Consider the following 17,912-nt stretch of genomic DNA (forward strand, 5'->3'; position numbering starts at 1 on the left):
TATTTTGCAAAAAAACCCCTTTTTTAAAAACAAAATTACTGGATTAAGATAAGAAATTAAGCTAAGAATCTTTTCTTAAATGCTGTATCTTAAGACTACAACTGAAGCAATGACAGCAAATGAATGAGAGGCACATATAAATAAAGAGCAGGTATTTCTTCAGACCTTTACTCCTTTCAAAATAGTTCAAAATTGTGTTTACCACTTCAATGAATTTGCTTCATTCAACAGATGCTGATGTACATTCAGTAGCAGCAATCCAAAGAAAATGCTTTTAATTTGGCTGTTTTTAGAGCTGTCACAAACAGAGGGTGAATTTCCAGAGGACAGCAGGGCTGCAGACCCTGGCAGTGCTGCTCCTACCTGAGTTCCAGGCACACCTGTCCCTGCAAGTGACAGCTCTGTGGCTCCTGTGCAGAAGGAGGCTCTGACACCCTGCTTCAGGCACTCTCACAAGTGCAAACACGCAATACATCCATTGTGCATGCAGTGAGTCACCTCCAACAGAAAACGGGTGCCCTGCCAGATTATACAGAGGTTTTGTGAAAATAAATATTCCCATTGAGGATTAGCATGAGACCAGAAGCTAAGCCAAATTTGACTAGACTCTGAAGGCCAATCTTGTTCCTTAAACCAGATGTTAACAGGGGTTGTGACATCTGAAGAGATCAGCAGACACAAAATACAGGCAGTGTGTGCTAAATCAGAGTAAGGTATATAACTTCAGAGAGGTAAAATACAGAGAGATAAAATATGATTTTTGAAGTATAAAATTCTGTAAATCCCTTTTTCCAATACTTTTTCACATCTTGCGCAATTAACCACAAGCAGTAAAATGTAATTTATGTTTTGCAGCATATCCTTTTTCTCTTCTGAGTATCTATTTAAAGGGAGGCCAATGTCATTAGTAAGTGGGGTTACTTCTCTAAGGTAAAACTGAGAGTGGTAAGCAAGTACATGAAATATGCCCTCACTTTCCCAATCTAGATGGGAAGTAAGTCACAGGGAGCTTCTTGTCAGTGGCACCTGACTGCTTCTCTACTGTGGTGTTTTCACATCTTCAGCTTTTCTAACCTATGCATTAGTTTTGTTTAACTACCTCTTTTTCACATTTGGCAACTTGAAATTCAAGGTCACTCAGTCAATAAGGAGCATGAAAAACAATTCAGTCACAGAAGTTTGTAGTTTTGCAACAGATATTTTCATGAACTCTAGTGAGCATCTTACAGCATCAGCTTTTGATTTTCAGTCAAAAGTGGGAAGTGGCAGGAGGCACTTGCCAAACTTCATGTGCTGGATGATAAGGGTAAGGCAGTAACAGCTGGAGGGAGTCCCACGGGAAGATGTCTCAGGCTTGTTTGTCCTCAGCTTCCTCAGGTTGCCACTGGGTTATTGTAATGGAAAGCAGATCCTCAGCAGCTCATGCCAGGCCATGGGAGTATAACCACCACAGTCCCCATGGCATGGTAACCCCAGGATCATCTGACTTCCATGGAGACATCAGGACTTCTGTAAACAGCAGTGTTCCTTGCCTCCCACCTACACTGTGACTTTCCTACCACCTCTCCCTCCACTCAGACGTGGAGTCAAGCTTGAGGAATGCAATGGGAATGGGTTGGCTGAGTGGAGGCAAGGCAGAGAACTGAAAAATCTTCTGAGGTTTGTGATAGCAGAACAAGCACATGACCTGCCACCACATCTCCTGCCTGACCTATTCTTAGAGATGGGTGGATGGAAAAGGCTGAGTCACTGTCTCAGCTGCAGAAGACCAAGCTGTACAGAAGGAGCCTGCCAGCCAGGGCTCCAAGCCATACAGGATAGGAGCTGCCCTATTTCTCAGTGCTCTTTGTGGCAGGTGGCTAATCCCCTCCACCCCATCTCCCTTCCTCTGCCTCATTCCTCATGAGTCCCCAAAATGAAGAACAGACTATCAGCCACAACATAATGCCAGAAATTCTAAACAGTTCCCTTTCAGCAGGGATTTCAGGTTTTGCAGGCGTGGTTCCCTCTGCTTTAGTGGAAATCACATAGAATCACAGAATTATTGAATCATTTAGGTTGGAAAAGATCTCTAAAATCACCAAATGTGTGTATCCCATGTATGTATGTGGTATCTTTTCATCATTCTGATCTGATCAGCTTGTCATGGCCATCAGGTCCCTTGGCCCTCACCTTTGAGGTAAGTTCCTGCTACATATCATAACAAGGTATTCACAAAGAAGTATTTCTTCAAATCTACAAGTCTGTAAGAAAGTAAGATGAAACAACAATGACTTTTTTTCTGAAAAAGAATAATTATTTTAACATTCTCAGCAGTTTAGTGCAAGTCCACCTAGAGCAAATTATATACATTGAACTTGTGCCATCAAGAACAATTTACAGGAAAAAATGTTACTTACACGGCTTCCTTTTTCAGGGAAACACTGACATCCTCCACTGCAGTCTCTGCCTCCACATGGTCCTGTGTACTTCTTTCCACCCTGCAAACCAGAACACACATAACAAAAGTTAAAAGGTATCAGCTAGAGGATCTGAAACAGCACCATCAGCTTTGATTAGCACACCTGCTGGGAGCTGCTAAAGCAAAGACCAGGATCAGATCTAAGATTTACAGTTGAAACCTCTTTAATATATGCTTAGAAGCAGCCATGAGTGGCTGTCCAGTTCTTGGAGATCAGCATCAAGAAATATAATGTTACTTCATTTATTTCCCTCCACATTTTCCAAACACTGCACCTTGATGCTGAGCAGTATCTCATGTATCTTTTTGACACATGCAATAGATATCATATCACAGAAGTGCAGCTGCTTAGATTCTTTAGGGACGTGGACTAAGTCCCAGGTCACAATGCAGCACATCCTTCTATGCATGCTCCAAATGGTTGCTGTATTTTGAAATATTTATTGGTGGACATAAAGGAAGATGTAGGTGTCATGTTCAAAATCATGAGCCAAACTCCTGCTTCCTCCTCTTCTATGGCTGCCCATTCTGGAGGAACAAAAAATTTGCTAGCAGTTAACCACCGTGATTTAGAAGTCACTCTCAGCTTAAGGAAATGTCTCCAGTTACATCTCTCTTGCCTGACCAGAACCACGTTGGCCTGGGCCACAAATATATGGATCACAAAAATCCTTGGATGGACTTCAACAGGCAGGCAAACTCAGATTAGATTCCAATTGAGTGCCTGCACAGAATGCAGAAGCCACAGTCAGTCTTGTTCAGAAACCTGAACAGCAGAGATGCTGTGCATGCTGTGGTGTGACTTTTATGAATGTAACTTAATGACTGGGAATGTTGTGAAGACCAGCCTGCAGCCCACCTAAGCTCAGAGTTTTGAACCCCTGAAAATGACCCAGCAGCCTAGCATGTAATCTGGGAAAGGAGGAAGGGATTTCCCATCACTATTTCTGAACCTGACTTGGCCCATGGCAAATAATTAATGCAGTCAGCAGAAAAAGAGAGAAGGACTAAGTCTAGTGGCTACAGGAAACCACAGTCCCTCATTCAGGGCATTTCACATGCACTGCTCCTCAGATGAAACCTCAAGGCAGCCCAGCTGTAGGGTACAGTCAGGCTCAAGTCACTTGCCCCCCTCTTGGCTAAAGCACAGTGCATCCACTTTTCATAGCTTGAGCCCATCATCTCTTGAAAGGGAGGAGAAAGGTATATAAACAAGCTCCAAAACAGCATGCTTGCTCTGAACTGCTCTGCTGTTTCACAAATACAGCGGTGCTGCCATTCCTGCCTCTAGGGCTGACTTAAAGAGCTAAAACACCAAAGACCAAAGCTGCCATGTTTAGAATTTTTCATGTGTCTCTAGGCAATCCTCTGCTCAACACCTGAGATTTTTCAGTCACATTTCTCAGGTATCCATTTCTGCCTTTACACTACCTGAAAACACAGCTCTGGGATTTGGATACCTCCCTGGCAGTCAAATGAATGAAAGAGGAGCGGGCACCAAGCTTTGCCTAAGTCCTGCTTTGGTCATATTTGTACAGGAGGCTCTTAATCTTATGACATACAGCATTAAAAAGTTCCCAAACCAAGTTTTTATGCATGTAATGAGAAGGTTCATGTCTGTATCTTAAGTACTTTTATATTCTAAAATACTTTTGTTTCAGCTTTATATTTAATTCTTATGTTTCATTGAAGAGGTAGAGTTTTCATACTGATAAAAGCAGTCCACCAAACTGAAACCATGCCCTGACCTATTTATAGCTTAGGTGTTTTTATCCAGGAAATTATTTCATGGATGTAGCAGAGTTCTATGTCGTGTTATGGATTCTGCTTTATGTTTAAGCTATTGTTTAGAGGAAATACTGAATCAAAACAATTTTATAAACTCCAGCAGTTTTCTCAGGTTGGCCCATTTTTTAGTTAAATATCTGGATGATCACAAACTCATTGTTTCCATGGAGTTTATTTCTTACTAACCTATTTGCAGATAAAATGTGCATTTTTTGCTCAGTATCCTTCATTTTATGGAGTTTCCCCCACAGTTCCTTTTCTGAAATTGAGTAGAGTTCCAGTAATTTTTATGTATGCCATGCAGACGAATGGACTGTGTGATCATATTCCTCTGCAGGATGCAGGTATACTGCCATTGGTAACAATCAGTTCTGAAATTTTAGAATCTGTTTTTGTTGGTGCTGTAAACAACAGCATATTCCAGCCTAAGAGTAACAGACAGATACAGTAATTTGATCATGTGAGTTTTCTGTTTCGCCTACTGAGAAAAAAAATGAGAACAATAAGTTTATTTCTTTAATTAGCAGAGTGACTCAAAATTTGGTAAACTGTTGACAAGGAGAAAATAGAAAAGGAATCAGAATTATGGTAAGATATTCGTGCACTTGTAAGAAAAAAATGGAGGAGGCTGCTAATGCTTATTTCAAATGGAAGTTCAAGGCCTATTGTTTGTCTACTACCACCAGCCAATATTTTAATTTGCATGCTGTAACAATACCAGCAGCTAATATGGGGACACAATTGTTTTCTTCCACAATTTTAGGAAGCTTCTTTTTTTTTTCCCCATTATTTTCTCATTTTGTATCCTTTTATGAACACAGATTCTGCAGATAATGAAAAGAAAAATCTGGAAGATTCTCCAAAGGTAGGGAACATAATGGAAAAGCATTTGAGATCAGCAGCAATGTACCTCTTCTTGATTATACCTGGGCTTTCCTTATTACCTTATCTCCACCTTTTCACTTTTCAACTGCTAGAGGAATGATTCTGGGACTTAGTAACATGCAACATTTTCTACTATCTTCCACTATCTAGAATATCTATAATTGCTTGATCATCACTGAACTGTTGTTTGATGTTACATTACTGGGGGTTACAGTCTAAAACATTATGGTTTACAAACTTGTTAACATTCAAAAATAAGTCTCTTAAGGATTCTTGTAGAACTTTGTTAAAAACAATTATACCCATGGGCACACAATTGATATGACGAGAAATCAAATGGAATAGTCAATAATTAGAATGCAAAAAGACTGAAAGTTTCAAATTTAGCAATGGACAAGGTACTTTGAAGTCTCAACTATTTATGTCCTGAGAAAAACAGATTTCTGGGAACATAGCACAAATGGTGACATCCTAATGTGGTTGTTTTGATCTGAGCAGGAGCCTTTTTGGTGAGTGGCAAAAGCAGTCAGATCTAGGACACATCCCATCCTTATTTATACTGGCATTTAAACTGGCTGATTGCATCTCTCCCAAAAAGTTCCTACTGCTTCCTCTCAACCACAAAGGTGGGTGGAGGTGACTGGCTCACACAGAGAGAGCCATCCCCTCTAGAAAGTGTAAGGATGGGGAGATAATCTCCTGATTTGCTCAGTATGCAGTTAAATGAAGAAAAGTGTGCCTACACCAGAATGATATTCTAGGATTTGTGTAATCACTCTGGAAGAACTGGCCCTCAATTATGAAGGTGTCTGCTGAGAAGGCTTTCAGTTCCAAGTCTTATGTTTTGGATGATGAATAATACCACCAATCTCTAGAAGTCCAGAGTCTAAGCAGAGTTTAGAAATGGGGTTTATAGGATTTAATTTAAAATTTATGCAATACAGGCACAACATCTGCCTGCTGTTTTAGATCACCCAGAGAATCTCATCAGATCTGTTTCAGATACCTGAGCTAAATCTCACCATAGAAGGGTAGGGGATTAGAGATGTAGCATAGGGTAACTGGTTGAGAGGTGTCTACAGAGCAGATGTCCAGCTCCACACGAGATGAATCCTGTGCTAAGTGCCCAAGTCTCACCCTCACAGAAGTTATACCCTTTGATGGGAACACTGAATGTGAAGAACACCATTTAAGAGCAGACATATGTACAAACACAAAATGATCTATAGCTTTGCACTGGTGTGCAAGCTTTCTGTGCACAGGGTGAGGTGTTGCTTAATTAGAATTAGGCTGGAGAATCAAGAGTAAAGTGTGGTAATTCTGTCCAGAAATGTGTCCTTTAGTGCTCCCAATGAGACCCACAGAGTCAAAAGGCAGCCCTTGGAGGCAAGGCTGTCTCATTCAGCCAACTGTAATGGTAACATCATCTTAAAGAAAATATTGCCTGGGTAATACTGTCAGAAACACTAACTTTTGAGTGTAAAAAAAATGGGACCAACAAGAGAAAAGAAATTAAGAGTAGGTTGTTTATTTGGGAGGAGTATAGGCAGGGAACTGGTAGTGCAAGGGTGGTAAAAACTTGGAAAATTAAAAAAAAAAAAAAAAAAGATGAAGAGGGCTTCAAGTTAGGTGAAGAATGAAGGTAGTGAGGATATACAAAGAGCAAGAGCAGGGACATCTGCAGGCAGCAGTGATGCTGACTTGTGAGCATAAGCCCACTGGGAGCCCCCATGGGGAAACACCACAGGTCTCTTGGCCAGGCATGTCCCTGTGGGAAGGTGGGGAAAGAAGGGATAAGTTTGTAAGGAAGGATAGGCTTACTCCTGAATACCAACTGCAGGAGCCAGAGCAGTAGAATTGCCACTTAATAGCCCTTTCATGTAATTTATCAGATTTCTTACAGTGATTTTGTACAAATGCTAATAACAAGATATAGAATTGTATTTCAGTGTTTCTTGCAGTGATGTAGTTGTGAATTATTACTAATAACAACAGTTATATGTTACTTTGCCAAATAAAGAATTACTAGGTTCTCAGAAGTGTTTTCTTTAATCAGCAAATCTTAAGTTACATCTAACACTGCTCAGGTCCATACTGTTCAAAGCCAGGCATCTCCAGAGCTGGCTTATCCAGCCACTGGGTAAGCTGGGATGAACGTATTCATCATGTTCAAGGAACATGAACACTACTCAAACAAAAGCAAGAGAAAACATGTATGTTTGTAAAGCTTGCATATTTGCCTAGTGTAAATATTTCACATTTTTATGTATAGCAAGCATAAAATGCGGGTGTCCCAATACAAAACCTTTTCTGCCCTCTTGCTTTCTTATCCTTTTTTTGTCTCCAAGCAATATTATTTCTATACTTAGCCAAACTTTTAAAAACCCCAGAAACATATATGCACTTTTCTTTAAACTTTTCCACACGTTAATGATTTATTTGTTACTAATCTTGGCCACATTTGGGTAGTTGTCATTTCTGCATGCCCATTCAAGTACCTCCACTTCAAGGGCTGGTATTCTAACAAAGAACAAAGGCAACCAGAGACAGACCTCAGAGTACAGTTCTATGAGTACTGAAAGACCAGGAAATATAAGCAATTTCCTTACATACAGCTCACAAAATAATTCCGGAAATTATAATGAAAATATTGCAACTTGGAATCAAAGACTCCATACACCGACATCTTTGATAATGTCTTGTAGGCTGTAGCTGTGCATTGGCTTCTGTGCTGACCAGCCCTGTTCTGCCCACCCAAGTCTCACCAAGTGCTTCAGGAGGTGTTAGGGGTTTGCTGGAGGTGGTGACATGCCAGGCTGCATGCCTCTGCAGAGGGGCAGTGAGCAGCACACCGGAGCAGCACATTCAGATGCTCCAAGTGAGGCTCCAGTCCCGAGGGAATTCCTGGCATGCCTGAGAGTCAGCCCTCTGTGCCAGTGCCAGGGAGACCAGAGCAGACCACACCTCCAGTATGAACCTCTGCTTTCACATTTGACCTTCATCTGTTGATACAGACATTAATCTCAAATTCGGTTTATACAGCCCTGACTTAGAAACATCAATTTTTTGCTTCCTTCAAAAGAAAGAAGAAAAAATAAAGTAGGATTATGACAGAGTACTCCTGCTGCTGAACATCACCAGACAGAGAAGAATTTCATCAGATTCAAAAGTGACAGCACAGTTGCCTTTGCTCAAACCTAACATTTTACTCCTTTAAGAGCTGAAAACATTTGTTGCCTGTTGCCAAACTTATTTCTCTAGAAATATGTATAAACAACCACTCAAAACAAGTATTGAGAATGCTGTCAGCAGAGAAGGCCTGGGTTGCCCAGGAACAGGCTTGGTCTCTCCTCAGAGATGGAATCAGCCATCTGAAACTGCCTGCTAACACTCCAGTAGCTGCTAGTGCATGGGACAGTAAGACCACTGTGAAGACCTTAACTGAGCAGGGAAAGGGAGAGATAATTGGCACAGTCAGAGAGGAAGGAAAAGATGTGGGTGTGGATCCTCTCTCCAACTGTTCTGAGAATTATTTCTCTAAGAACTAATTCTTTCTTTCATATTTGAACGGGAGCCAGAACCTTTTCCAGACTGGATGCATGGCAACTAGAATAATTTAGTGCGTGACCTCAAAACCTTATGAATGTTTACACTTCCCACCAAAAGTAGGGGGAGCCATGTATCTACATATCCTTCAATGAAAAAATCTGGAGGAGGAAACTGGTCCCAGGAAGAACACAAAGATATTTACCACCAGCTGTATGAAGAGAGGTGGTATCCTAACCACTGCCTAATGGAGTCTTCCCAATGCTATGAGAAGAGCTATACTTGTGACAATCAATTATGTGTTATAAACTGGGGTGAAGTTTCACTTGCCATCTCTCTCTTACGTAGTGTATCAAGAAAACTGGGAAGCAGGATGCCAAAAACCAAGTGGCTTGCTTCAGCTCTGAGTCCTGATGGGCATGGGAATGTCAACAAAGGAGAAGCACCCAAAGGCACTATTGCTCCCAGGGACTGGGATGTTTTTGTTTGATGTCTGGAGTGAGAAAAGAAAGGCAAAAATTTAAAGTCTCCAATGCTGAGGAGACCCCAACAGACTGAAACTTGTCTTCTCAAGTGTGTCTTAGCAACTATGTTGGAACCAGAGATGGGAAACCTGAATTCTGTATCTCTCTGAAATGAAGCTATAAAAGACTTTCCTCTTATGGACTTGCTTGTGACTCTTGATTATATGAACCTTCTGGCATGCAGCCTTGATTTGAAGGCTGCATAGTTTCATTTCAAAGTGAAACTTCACAGCTCCACATGTCCACTGTATTTGAGGTACTATTTACTGCCCCTCTTCAAATTAAAAAGTTCTCTTGTTGCTGTCTGGAGGCACTGCCTTGGAACAATGGCAGAAGCCAGATAGGATACAGTGTGAACTTGTCCATCACGTTTTCATAAAACCATTTCTAATTTTGTGGCTTTCATCCAAACACATAGTTACCCAGAAAACCAGATGAAATTCAGAAAGTGCAGCTGTGATAAAGTAGGCACTAAAATAAAATTTAAAAAAAAGGTCTTTAAGAGGCCAGGCAAAGAGTAATGCTTAAAAGCTGCCTACATACAAAGCACAGATATTTGAATAACTGTCCAGGGGTCTTGCCTAGTTGTCCAACATGAGTTTGCATGCAAACAGCACATTTTGAAACAAGCAGCATTTGCTGTGACATAGTTTTCTGTCAAGAAGTCTGAGAATGGAAGTCTCATATTTTACAGGTAATGAAGCTGGATTCAGCCATATTTTTCCTTTTTTATGTCACAGACATGATTATATGTTATGTTATTATATGTTATATATTATATGTTATTATATGTTATGCTATGACACAGGCTAGAACATAAGATAGGAAAACCCAGTTAAAACACTTTAAAATGTCAAACAATAAAAAAAAGTCACCTCTATAGAAAAATAAATAGCCCTCCTTCTTATTTTGAAGAATCTGTAATGCCATGGGAAAGGAAATCCTAAAAGGCTGCCCCAGGTCTCTGCATAAAAGTGCTTCAGCTTTCAGGAGCTAATAAAGGAGGGTTAAGATGCAGAAGGCTTTTTCTGGAACAAAACTGCATCCAGAAAAGGAAGAAAAACATCACCTGGCACTTGTATATTTGAGACAGGTAACTCACCTTCCTAAAGAAATGACAAATTTTGGCTTAGTCATCAGCTAAGGCTTGAATATATGGTAGCAGGAGGAAATACCTGATGCAGGGCAGCTAAGCTCTTTGAAGGGTGTGCTACCATGGTTAAAAACATCTCTTATATCTTAGAAAGAGGCAAATATTACACAGCCATGAACTGATACCTACAGCCCACAAGGATTAATAAAAGAGAATAAAAGTGCTGCTCTCATTTACCAAGGCCAGAATTGAGTTTGCCTGCAGAAAAAAAACAAACCAGCCCACAGGTATAAGCCTAGTAAGACTTTGAAGCTGGAAATTTATTAATAAAGGTAAGCAACGATACCTACATCAATTATTATTATTAGTTAAGGCAAACCCATTGGCTTCCTTGATTATAATGAGAACTCAGACACCTCCTGAATATGTAGATGCCTAATTCTTTGTTCAAATGGGATTTTTTAGCTAAATTTGAGAGAAAGTTAAAGGATACAGCAGTAGCTGGAGTAAAATCTGTACTGGCAAGTAAAAAGTGGATAGCCTATAAAACTTGATCCCATCTTTGTAAATCCATACTTTCAGAGATGTGTATTATTTCATTATTATCTTTTCTTATGGGATAACAGACTCTCATCTAACATTCAACATGGCATTCCTCATCTAAAAGGAAGGTGGTTTTTAGACTAAGAGTGCTGGGACATCTTAACATGAGTCCTTGTTCCCAACTTGTTCCATCCCTAAAAATTAAATGCATCTCCACAGAAGCTACTTAGGTGGTTTCCAAAACAGTATTTCAGAAGTGTTTTCTGGTTATCAGCAATGAAAAAAGTCCTTTGACTTAATTCTGTGATTTATTTGTGACTTGCCAAAGTAGACGTAATCACTTATTAGGGAGGCTGTGACACTGAAAAGAACAGATTGTTTCTCTTTTAATTTTATTCTAATATTTTATTTATGCAAACCACTGTGCATTTTGTATTTGGTCTGCCCAAAGCTTATGCAAGGTGCAAGTTAGTGGACAGTGTTATCCTGATATGTGCAGTTATACTGGAATATTTTCCATAAAAGAATGAAGTCAAAGACACTATCAACCCTTAATCTGAATTTGGCTTTTGTGCAATATCTTATATTACTGGAATAAAACCTCCTTTCCCATCCCTAAGAACAGAAAGACACTTGTTCACATACTAGTAGCAAAATAATGAAACACAGCATTCACTCATTAAAGTACCAATTTCTATATTTAACTACTTCTGGAAGTCTAAGTCTGGAAGTTCTTCAGTTTTGGAAAGACATCCAATGATGATATCATTTGCTTGAACAATAGAAAGTCTGGATACTAGTCTATATAAGGAGATTTTTTTTTAGTCTATTTATAAACCACGCCAGTTATTTGACCTGTCTAGTTTACTCACCTACGTAAATTGGCAGACTCAGGAAACTTAAGAACATATTATTCTTTGTGACTGGTAAACCTCAAAGGTTGCTAATCATGCTTCAGATAGGCAACCAGCATTTCTGAAAACTCATCTGTGCCTATTACACTAAGAACAAAGCAACCTGTCAATGTAGGAAAGGTTTTTTTACTTCTGAACCAGCAGCAGTGCAGTTGCATTAGCTCTGCTCATGGGGAGGGAACTGACAGAAACCAGCTGTTTGCATGGCTGCAGCATCTCATTTCCTTCAGTGCAGTGCAAAGGTGCCAGGGCTTCCCAAAATATGAGCATAACCACTGAGATTTTATTCCTGTTTCATGTCCTCTGTAATTACTTAAAAACATTTGATTGTGTATGAGCTGCTTTTATCAAGTGAATTAGTTAACTTTGTTTTCCTCTGATAACTGTTTACAGACATCTTTCTGTTTACAGTCATGGTCCAGACATGGCTCAGACATGCTGATCTGGTTCTGAAGTGAATACTTAAGAGATCCTGGGAGTTCTTTTTTCCCTTGGGAGGGATGAAGTTGGCAATGGTTTTCAATGGCCTTTTAAAATCTTATGCCTGCAGAATCAGATACAATAAAGAAAGCAATAAAGCTGAATTTAAATTCTTCCCATAGAATTACATAAATTGCAATTAGAAATATCTGCCAAGAACTGGAAGAATGGAACTATCCCTGACAGCATGACTTGGAAGGAATGGATTTGCACAGGTTTATCAGCAATGGCACAGATTGGCTGACACTGCATTTATCATACATGCTGATGGGTAAGTCCAGTCCAGTATAATGTTTACAGCCCTGGCTCAATTTTCAGAGTTGGCTGCTAGACAAATGACTGTAGTGGAAATATTAAATGTGGAAATTTGCTATGCAATTTTTCAGAACTGCTTCTTGGGACTGGACTCTGGTATTTCCTTAAAAGTAAGAAGAATGGGTAAGAGATTTGCAAACTGGAAAAAGAATTGCATTTGATGATGGAAGTGTTTACTGCTAACTGCTTGGTCAGATGCTTCACCCACCATTTCCTTTCTACTTCAGTCAAGAAAAAGGCCATGAGAACTAACTTTCTTACTGACCCATTTCACTTTCCACATTTGATCGCAAAATTTAACCTCCTCCCTGACCCTTACTGCCTCTGTTCCAAGGTGATCAGTGTTGCCAGTGGTGAAAGCCTTGGGTATGAGTTTAGCAAATAAAAAAGCTACAGTAGAGGATCTGACATATCAGACATATTCAGACATCTGTGAAAGTTTTTCTATTTGCAATGAGGTTAAGGAAGGTAATCTAACATACAGAAGAATTTATTCAGAAAGAAATGATCAAACTGGTAGTCAACTATCATCAATAATTATTTTCTCACCTATATAATTTTGATTAGCATAATGTATGAAAACATTTGCTCATAAAACTCACATATCTTTCTTTCTTCTGCCAAAAAACCTCCTTTAGTTACTCTGCTAGTAGTTGTATCTGTAGATTACAAAATTGGAAATCTGGAATGGCTGAATTGTTATCCTGTATCCTAAAAAAATAAGTGACAGTTTATTCTTTGGCTATCTCTTCATCCTGCATATCTGTTCCCACATAATTTTAATGGGAAGAGTGGGAAGATTTGTTTGTTTTATGGTTGTTTTTTTGTTTTGTTTTGTTTTATTTTGTTTTCTTTTCTTTTTTCTTTTTTTTGTTTTTTTGTTTTTTTGTTTTTTTGAAGGGGGAATGGGGGAGGTTTCACTTCTTTCAAAATATCCCCTTGACTATACAAGAACATTACCACAGCCATCCTGTGAAACATTGGCTCAGGAGATGGTAATACGGAAATTACATTTATTTACTCAATGAAAAAAAGGGTTCATCTTTCCCATATTACCACTGACTTGAGCCTTAAAACATGCTCTGGTTCAGTTTGGCAGCTGAGCTGATTTCTGCAATGTTGCAGAACTGGGTTAAATGCACTTTCCCAGAGTTTGATGAGTCACTGGTTCAGCTTGCTCTAGGACCCAGATCTTCCTGCCTTCCGGTCCACTTCCCTACCAACAGACAAACACTGTCTGCACTGCTGCAATAAGTCTTGTAGCTCCATCTCCACACCAAAAATGCTCTTATCATAGTACAAACAACTATCATACTGAGATTATAAACAACCAAATATCAAGCTTTAAACTGACTTAAGGGATGTCATCTGGCTTCTCCTTCGCATCCGTTTTCATTACATGCTTCTCATTTTGCAAACATATCTACAAAATTCAGAAATGCTCATGTCTTGGCAGGAAGGAGTAGAAAATAGACAAGAAAAAAGTAAGTAGCATATTTATAGTTCACTGCATTAGAACTTTCATGAGCTTGACTATGATATGAGCTTGACTCTTCTAAGAGCTGGAACAAACCCCAGAGTGCTCATCAAGATCAAAGGTCTTAGAAACTGGTAACTGAGGCTTTATTCAGAACATGTTTCTGTATGGGCTGTACACTCCACCTAACTCAGGAAGAATAGCCCTGAACTTGAAATCCAGAGGAACCAGAAGACTGGATATCTGTATTGAGCTTTGCTACAAGCAGCTTTCTGTGAAACTCCTCATAGGTGATGCAAGCTCAACATAATGACATTGAGAAATAATGCCCAAAGCCCAAGAATTGATCTTAGAAATACTTTATCAGCAATGGTGTGGAAAGAACCTGGGGCTGCAATGTTCATGTTCAACAAAACAACAGCAATAAATGCAAGCTCTATCTCCTTGCTAGCTTCCTTGAACCCTCACAGATTGTATCTCATGTCTCTGCTCAGAGCAGATCTTCAGATTAGAGATCAGTCATGAGACTGTTGGTCTCTTGAGTAGGTGCCATTTTATTATGGCACAGGTGTGGCATCTCCAAGATCTGAAACACAAAAACCCAGTGGCTTCTTCTCTGACACAAGATGCAAGACTCTGCTAAACTCCAAAGCAAGTAGAGGAAAACACTTCTCCCCATCTAGACTGAGGAATCAAGCATCTAGTGAATCACTATTATACATATGGCTCAAGCACCATAAAGACCATTCTCCAGGGTCCCTTTGCTCTACCACACAAAACCACAGCTTCATTTTCAGGCATCAGAAGGTAACAGAAAAATCACATATTTGTCTAGTCTTTCTTTTCTGTGATCATGGGAAAGTCAATATCTACACTATATTTTGTGAGCAGAATAGATCTCAAACGCATTAAGTTTCTGGAAGGACTCTGCTACAGATCCCCTCCTGGAAGAACTAATCTCTCACCATTTATTTTATAAAAAGTGGTAAAACGGTTTCATTGCTATCTCTCCACTAGATCCTTCCTTCTGTGCTCTATATTTCTGAAGTCTAAGAAATTATTCCAGTTGATTTTTGAAAGGCAGGCCTTTTTCATGAAAAGGCAACAGTACTGACACATGCTGGATAGTAATGAAGTTCTGAGTCTGGTCACACTTTGTCAGCAACATCTGTTGCTCACAGAGATGAATCCCACCAAGCACACATTTGAGGGGCTAAGTTCTGCTTGGTGCCTGCAAGCTGTTAACTAGAACTTCATTTCTCCATCTAACAAGCTGAGCAATAGCCCACAGAAAACTCCCACTCTCTGTTTATATTACTTAATTTGAGTCCCTTCCCTTTTGTATCTTGAAAGGTAAGAAGAGGGTTTCCCTAGCTGTCAGATCTGGAATCTGTTTTACTGAATTGGAAAGCTGTAAAATGAATCTTGGAGGCATTTACTTCAAACCTTCCAAGCCTCATCCACTTTATTTCCTTAGTGTGTACTTCATACACAAAGTGTAATTAATTTTCCAGCTGTGAAATATAATAGCTTTTCTTCTGGTTTCTTGTCATTACTTTTCTGTTTTTACTGATGAATTGGGTTCCACTCAAGGAAAAGCTTCTCAGTAGCAGGAGATCCCAGATAAGCTGCTAACTTGGTTTGAATTTTAGTGATGCTACTCAAATACAGTCTTTTAGCACAGTTGGACCATTTCTCTACAGTTCTTGGGGTGCTACCCTGTTCACACAGTGTCCACTAAGGAACATTAATTCTGCCATTCTGATAATTCAAGCATAATATTTCAGTTTCCCTGGACTTTTGACTGCTGCCCATTGCCTTTCTTAAGCTTACACATATTGTTTCCTTCTCTCAGTACAGCACTCAGGCCACCAGATCATTTGGTTAGCTCCCTAAAGTAAATTACAGTCACACTAACATTAAGCCTTATTTTGTGGCATTAGTGATTCCCATTGCCCACTGCTACACAGAACACTGGCTTTATTATCTTAGGAGAGTGCTTGCTCCTATTGGTGTTCCAGTGCTTCTTTATTACACACAAGCCAGATTTTGAGTCTAGGTCACCACTGATACAGCAAGGCAAGATACTAAAAATACGGGCATGACAAAAAGAAACTTTGAAGATCTTAATATGGTAATATTTAAGACCCTTTATGGATTTCTCTTATCCTATTTACTGATAAAGATAAAGGGTATCTATAGTAACACATTTCTCAAAAATTCTTGAGACATTTCAATGTCTCGCCTTTTCTTATTCATCCCAAAAAAATCTCCCACTGCAAGTAGCCAGTTGGCCTGAACTCAGTTGTCCCACTAAATCCAACTGTATCCCTTAATCATGGAAACCCAGCTTCTTGTTGCCTACTGGAGAACTTCCTTTCCATCACAAAGTGTGATGTTCTTGCCTGTGAATTCCTGCAACAATGTGAATTAGGAACCCAAGGCAAGTAAGTCTTTTCTGCTTCTGCTGTTTTTATTATATTTAGGTAAGTAAGAAAACATTATTTCTTATGTTTTTCTCATTAAGCCACATCAATAATACAAAAATCATGTAAAAAGCTACTCTTAAAATCCCACAATAACAAACCACTCATCCTCCACACAAATACACTTCTTTAACTCTTACAGTCCCAAACCCCAGTATGCTTTTTTTGTAAAAAACCACAACAAATGTAACTATTATCCCATGGAGGTAACAGCCTAACTCTCCAGTCATCTCTTTCTAGCAACAAGGGATCTAGATGAAACATGAATGAAGACAACAGTTTATGCTAGATGCTTCAAGAGCAATACATTACACAATTATTTGGTTTTGAATTTTGACCAAACATACAAGTTATTAGCCAGCCCTGTTCCATATCTCATCCTTTTTTAACTATTCTATTCTTTCAGGAAGAGAGCAGTACAATGCTGACATGCTTGGCTGTGTCTATTTTGCTGGCAGTAGCTGGCATAGCTGGCAAAAGTGAGGTTAACTTACTTTTCACTTCCCCCACTCCCACCACCCCCATCCTAGGAACACAGTAGGAAAAACAGAATTGTCCTTCTGAATTGCACATCCGTCAGCTTCCTCCTGGGAAAGAGACAGCTATTCCTTATCTTGGCTGTTTTACATCACTGAAATGTGAAGGGAGAATTTGAAGGAAGGAAGTCATAGAAAAGAGAGACCTCTATGTTTCAGAGCACTGGAGGGAGCTACCAGAAAAAGGGTGGGAGGGTTGGTAGTGGTGGGGGATGAGAATGCTGTAGGTAATGAAGAACTACAGAACCTACAATGATAGAAAAAAAAAATCTTTTAAAGAAAATATTTTTGATCTGCTGTCCTTTACCCTTTCAAAAAAACATTTAAATAAATACCTTTCTATTATTTCAGTCTGTAAACTTTTTATCCTCTGAGATCCTAAAGGAAAGATGTCGCTCTCTAATGTTATTCAAGCCTCAAATATAGAAAGAAAAACATCCTTTTTGCACTATTCTGGGACACACTGCCCCTGAAAGTAGGGATTTACAGCTAAATCTAGTATAAATAATGTCATTTGGTAATACTTCCAGAAATGACAGCAGGGTTAACTTAGTCTTCCCTTGAGACCATAAATGACCACATGGGTTCTCTATAAAGACACAAAGAAATTTTAATCATCTCATTTAGAAGAAGATCTGTTAAAAGTACACAGACTTGAAATGAATCAGGGGCAAATTTCAAAAGATCAGGAGTTAAAGATAAGCACCCAAAATGCAGAGTACTTATCTGAAACTTATTAGGACTATTCCATGCTCTGTGAAACAGTACCAGAAATCCTGTACCAGCAGGCCATCTGCAGTAATTTCACAACTTGCTCTCAGGCTAGAAACATGATCTGTTTGGTGGTAATTCCTCACCTCTGGA

The 17,912-nt window shown here is 39.4% G+C and overlaps 1 protein-coding gene across 2 annotated transcripts in view; it reads right to left on the bottom strand.

Annotated features, from left to right (window-relative positions):
• Positions 1–17,912, bottom strand: part of COL4A2 (collagen type IV alpha 2 chain) — a 136,092-nt gene that overhangs the window by 93,561 nt on the left and 24,619 nt on the right. For both annotated transcript variants that reach the window (XM_056499171.1, XM_056499179.1), the window contains exon 4: positions 2,400–2,480. In XM_056499171.1, the coding sequence (XP_056355146.1) occupies positions 2,400–2,480 (81 nt within the window). The remainder of the gene's footprint in view (positions 1–2,399; positions 2,481–17,912) is intronic.

The sequence above is a fragment of the Oenanthe melanoleuca genome, chromosome 1 (genome assembly GCF_029582105.1).
Source record: "Oenanthe melanoleuca isolate GR-GAL-2019-014 chromosome 1, OMel1.0, whole genome shotgun sequence".
Classification (NCBI taxonomy): Eukaryota; Metazoa; Chordata; class Aves; order Passeriformes; family Muscicapidae; genus Oenanthe; species Oenanthe melanoleuca.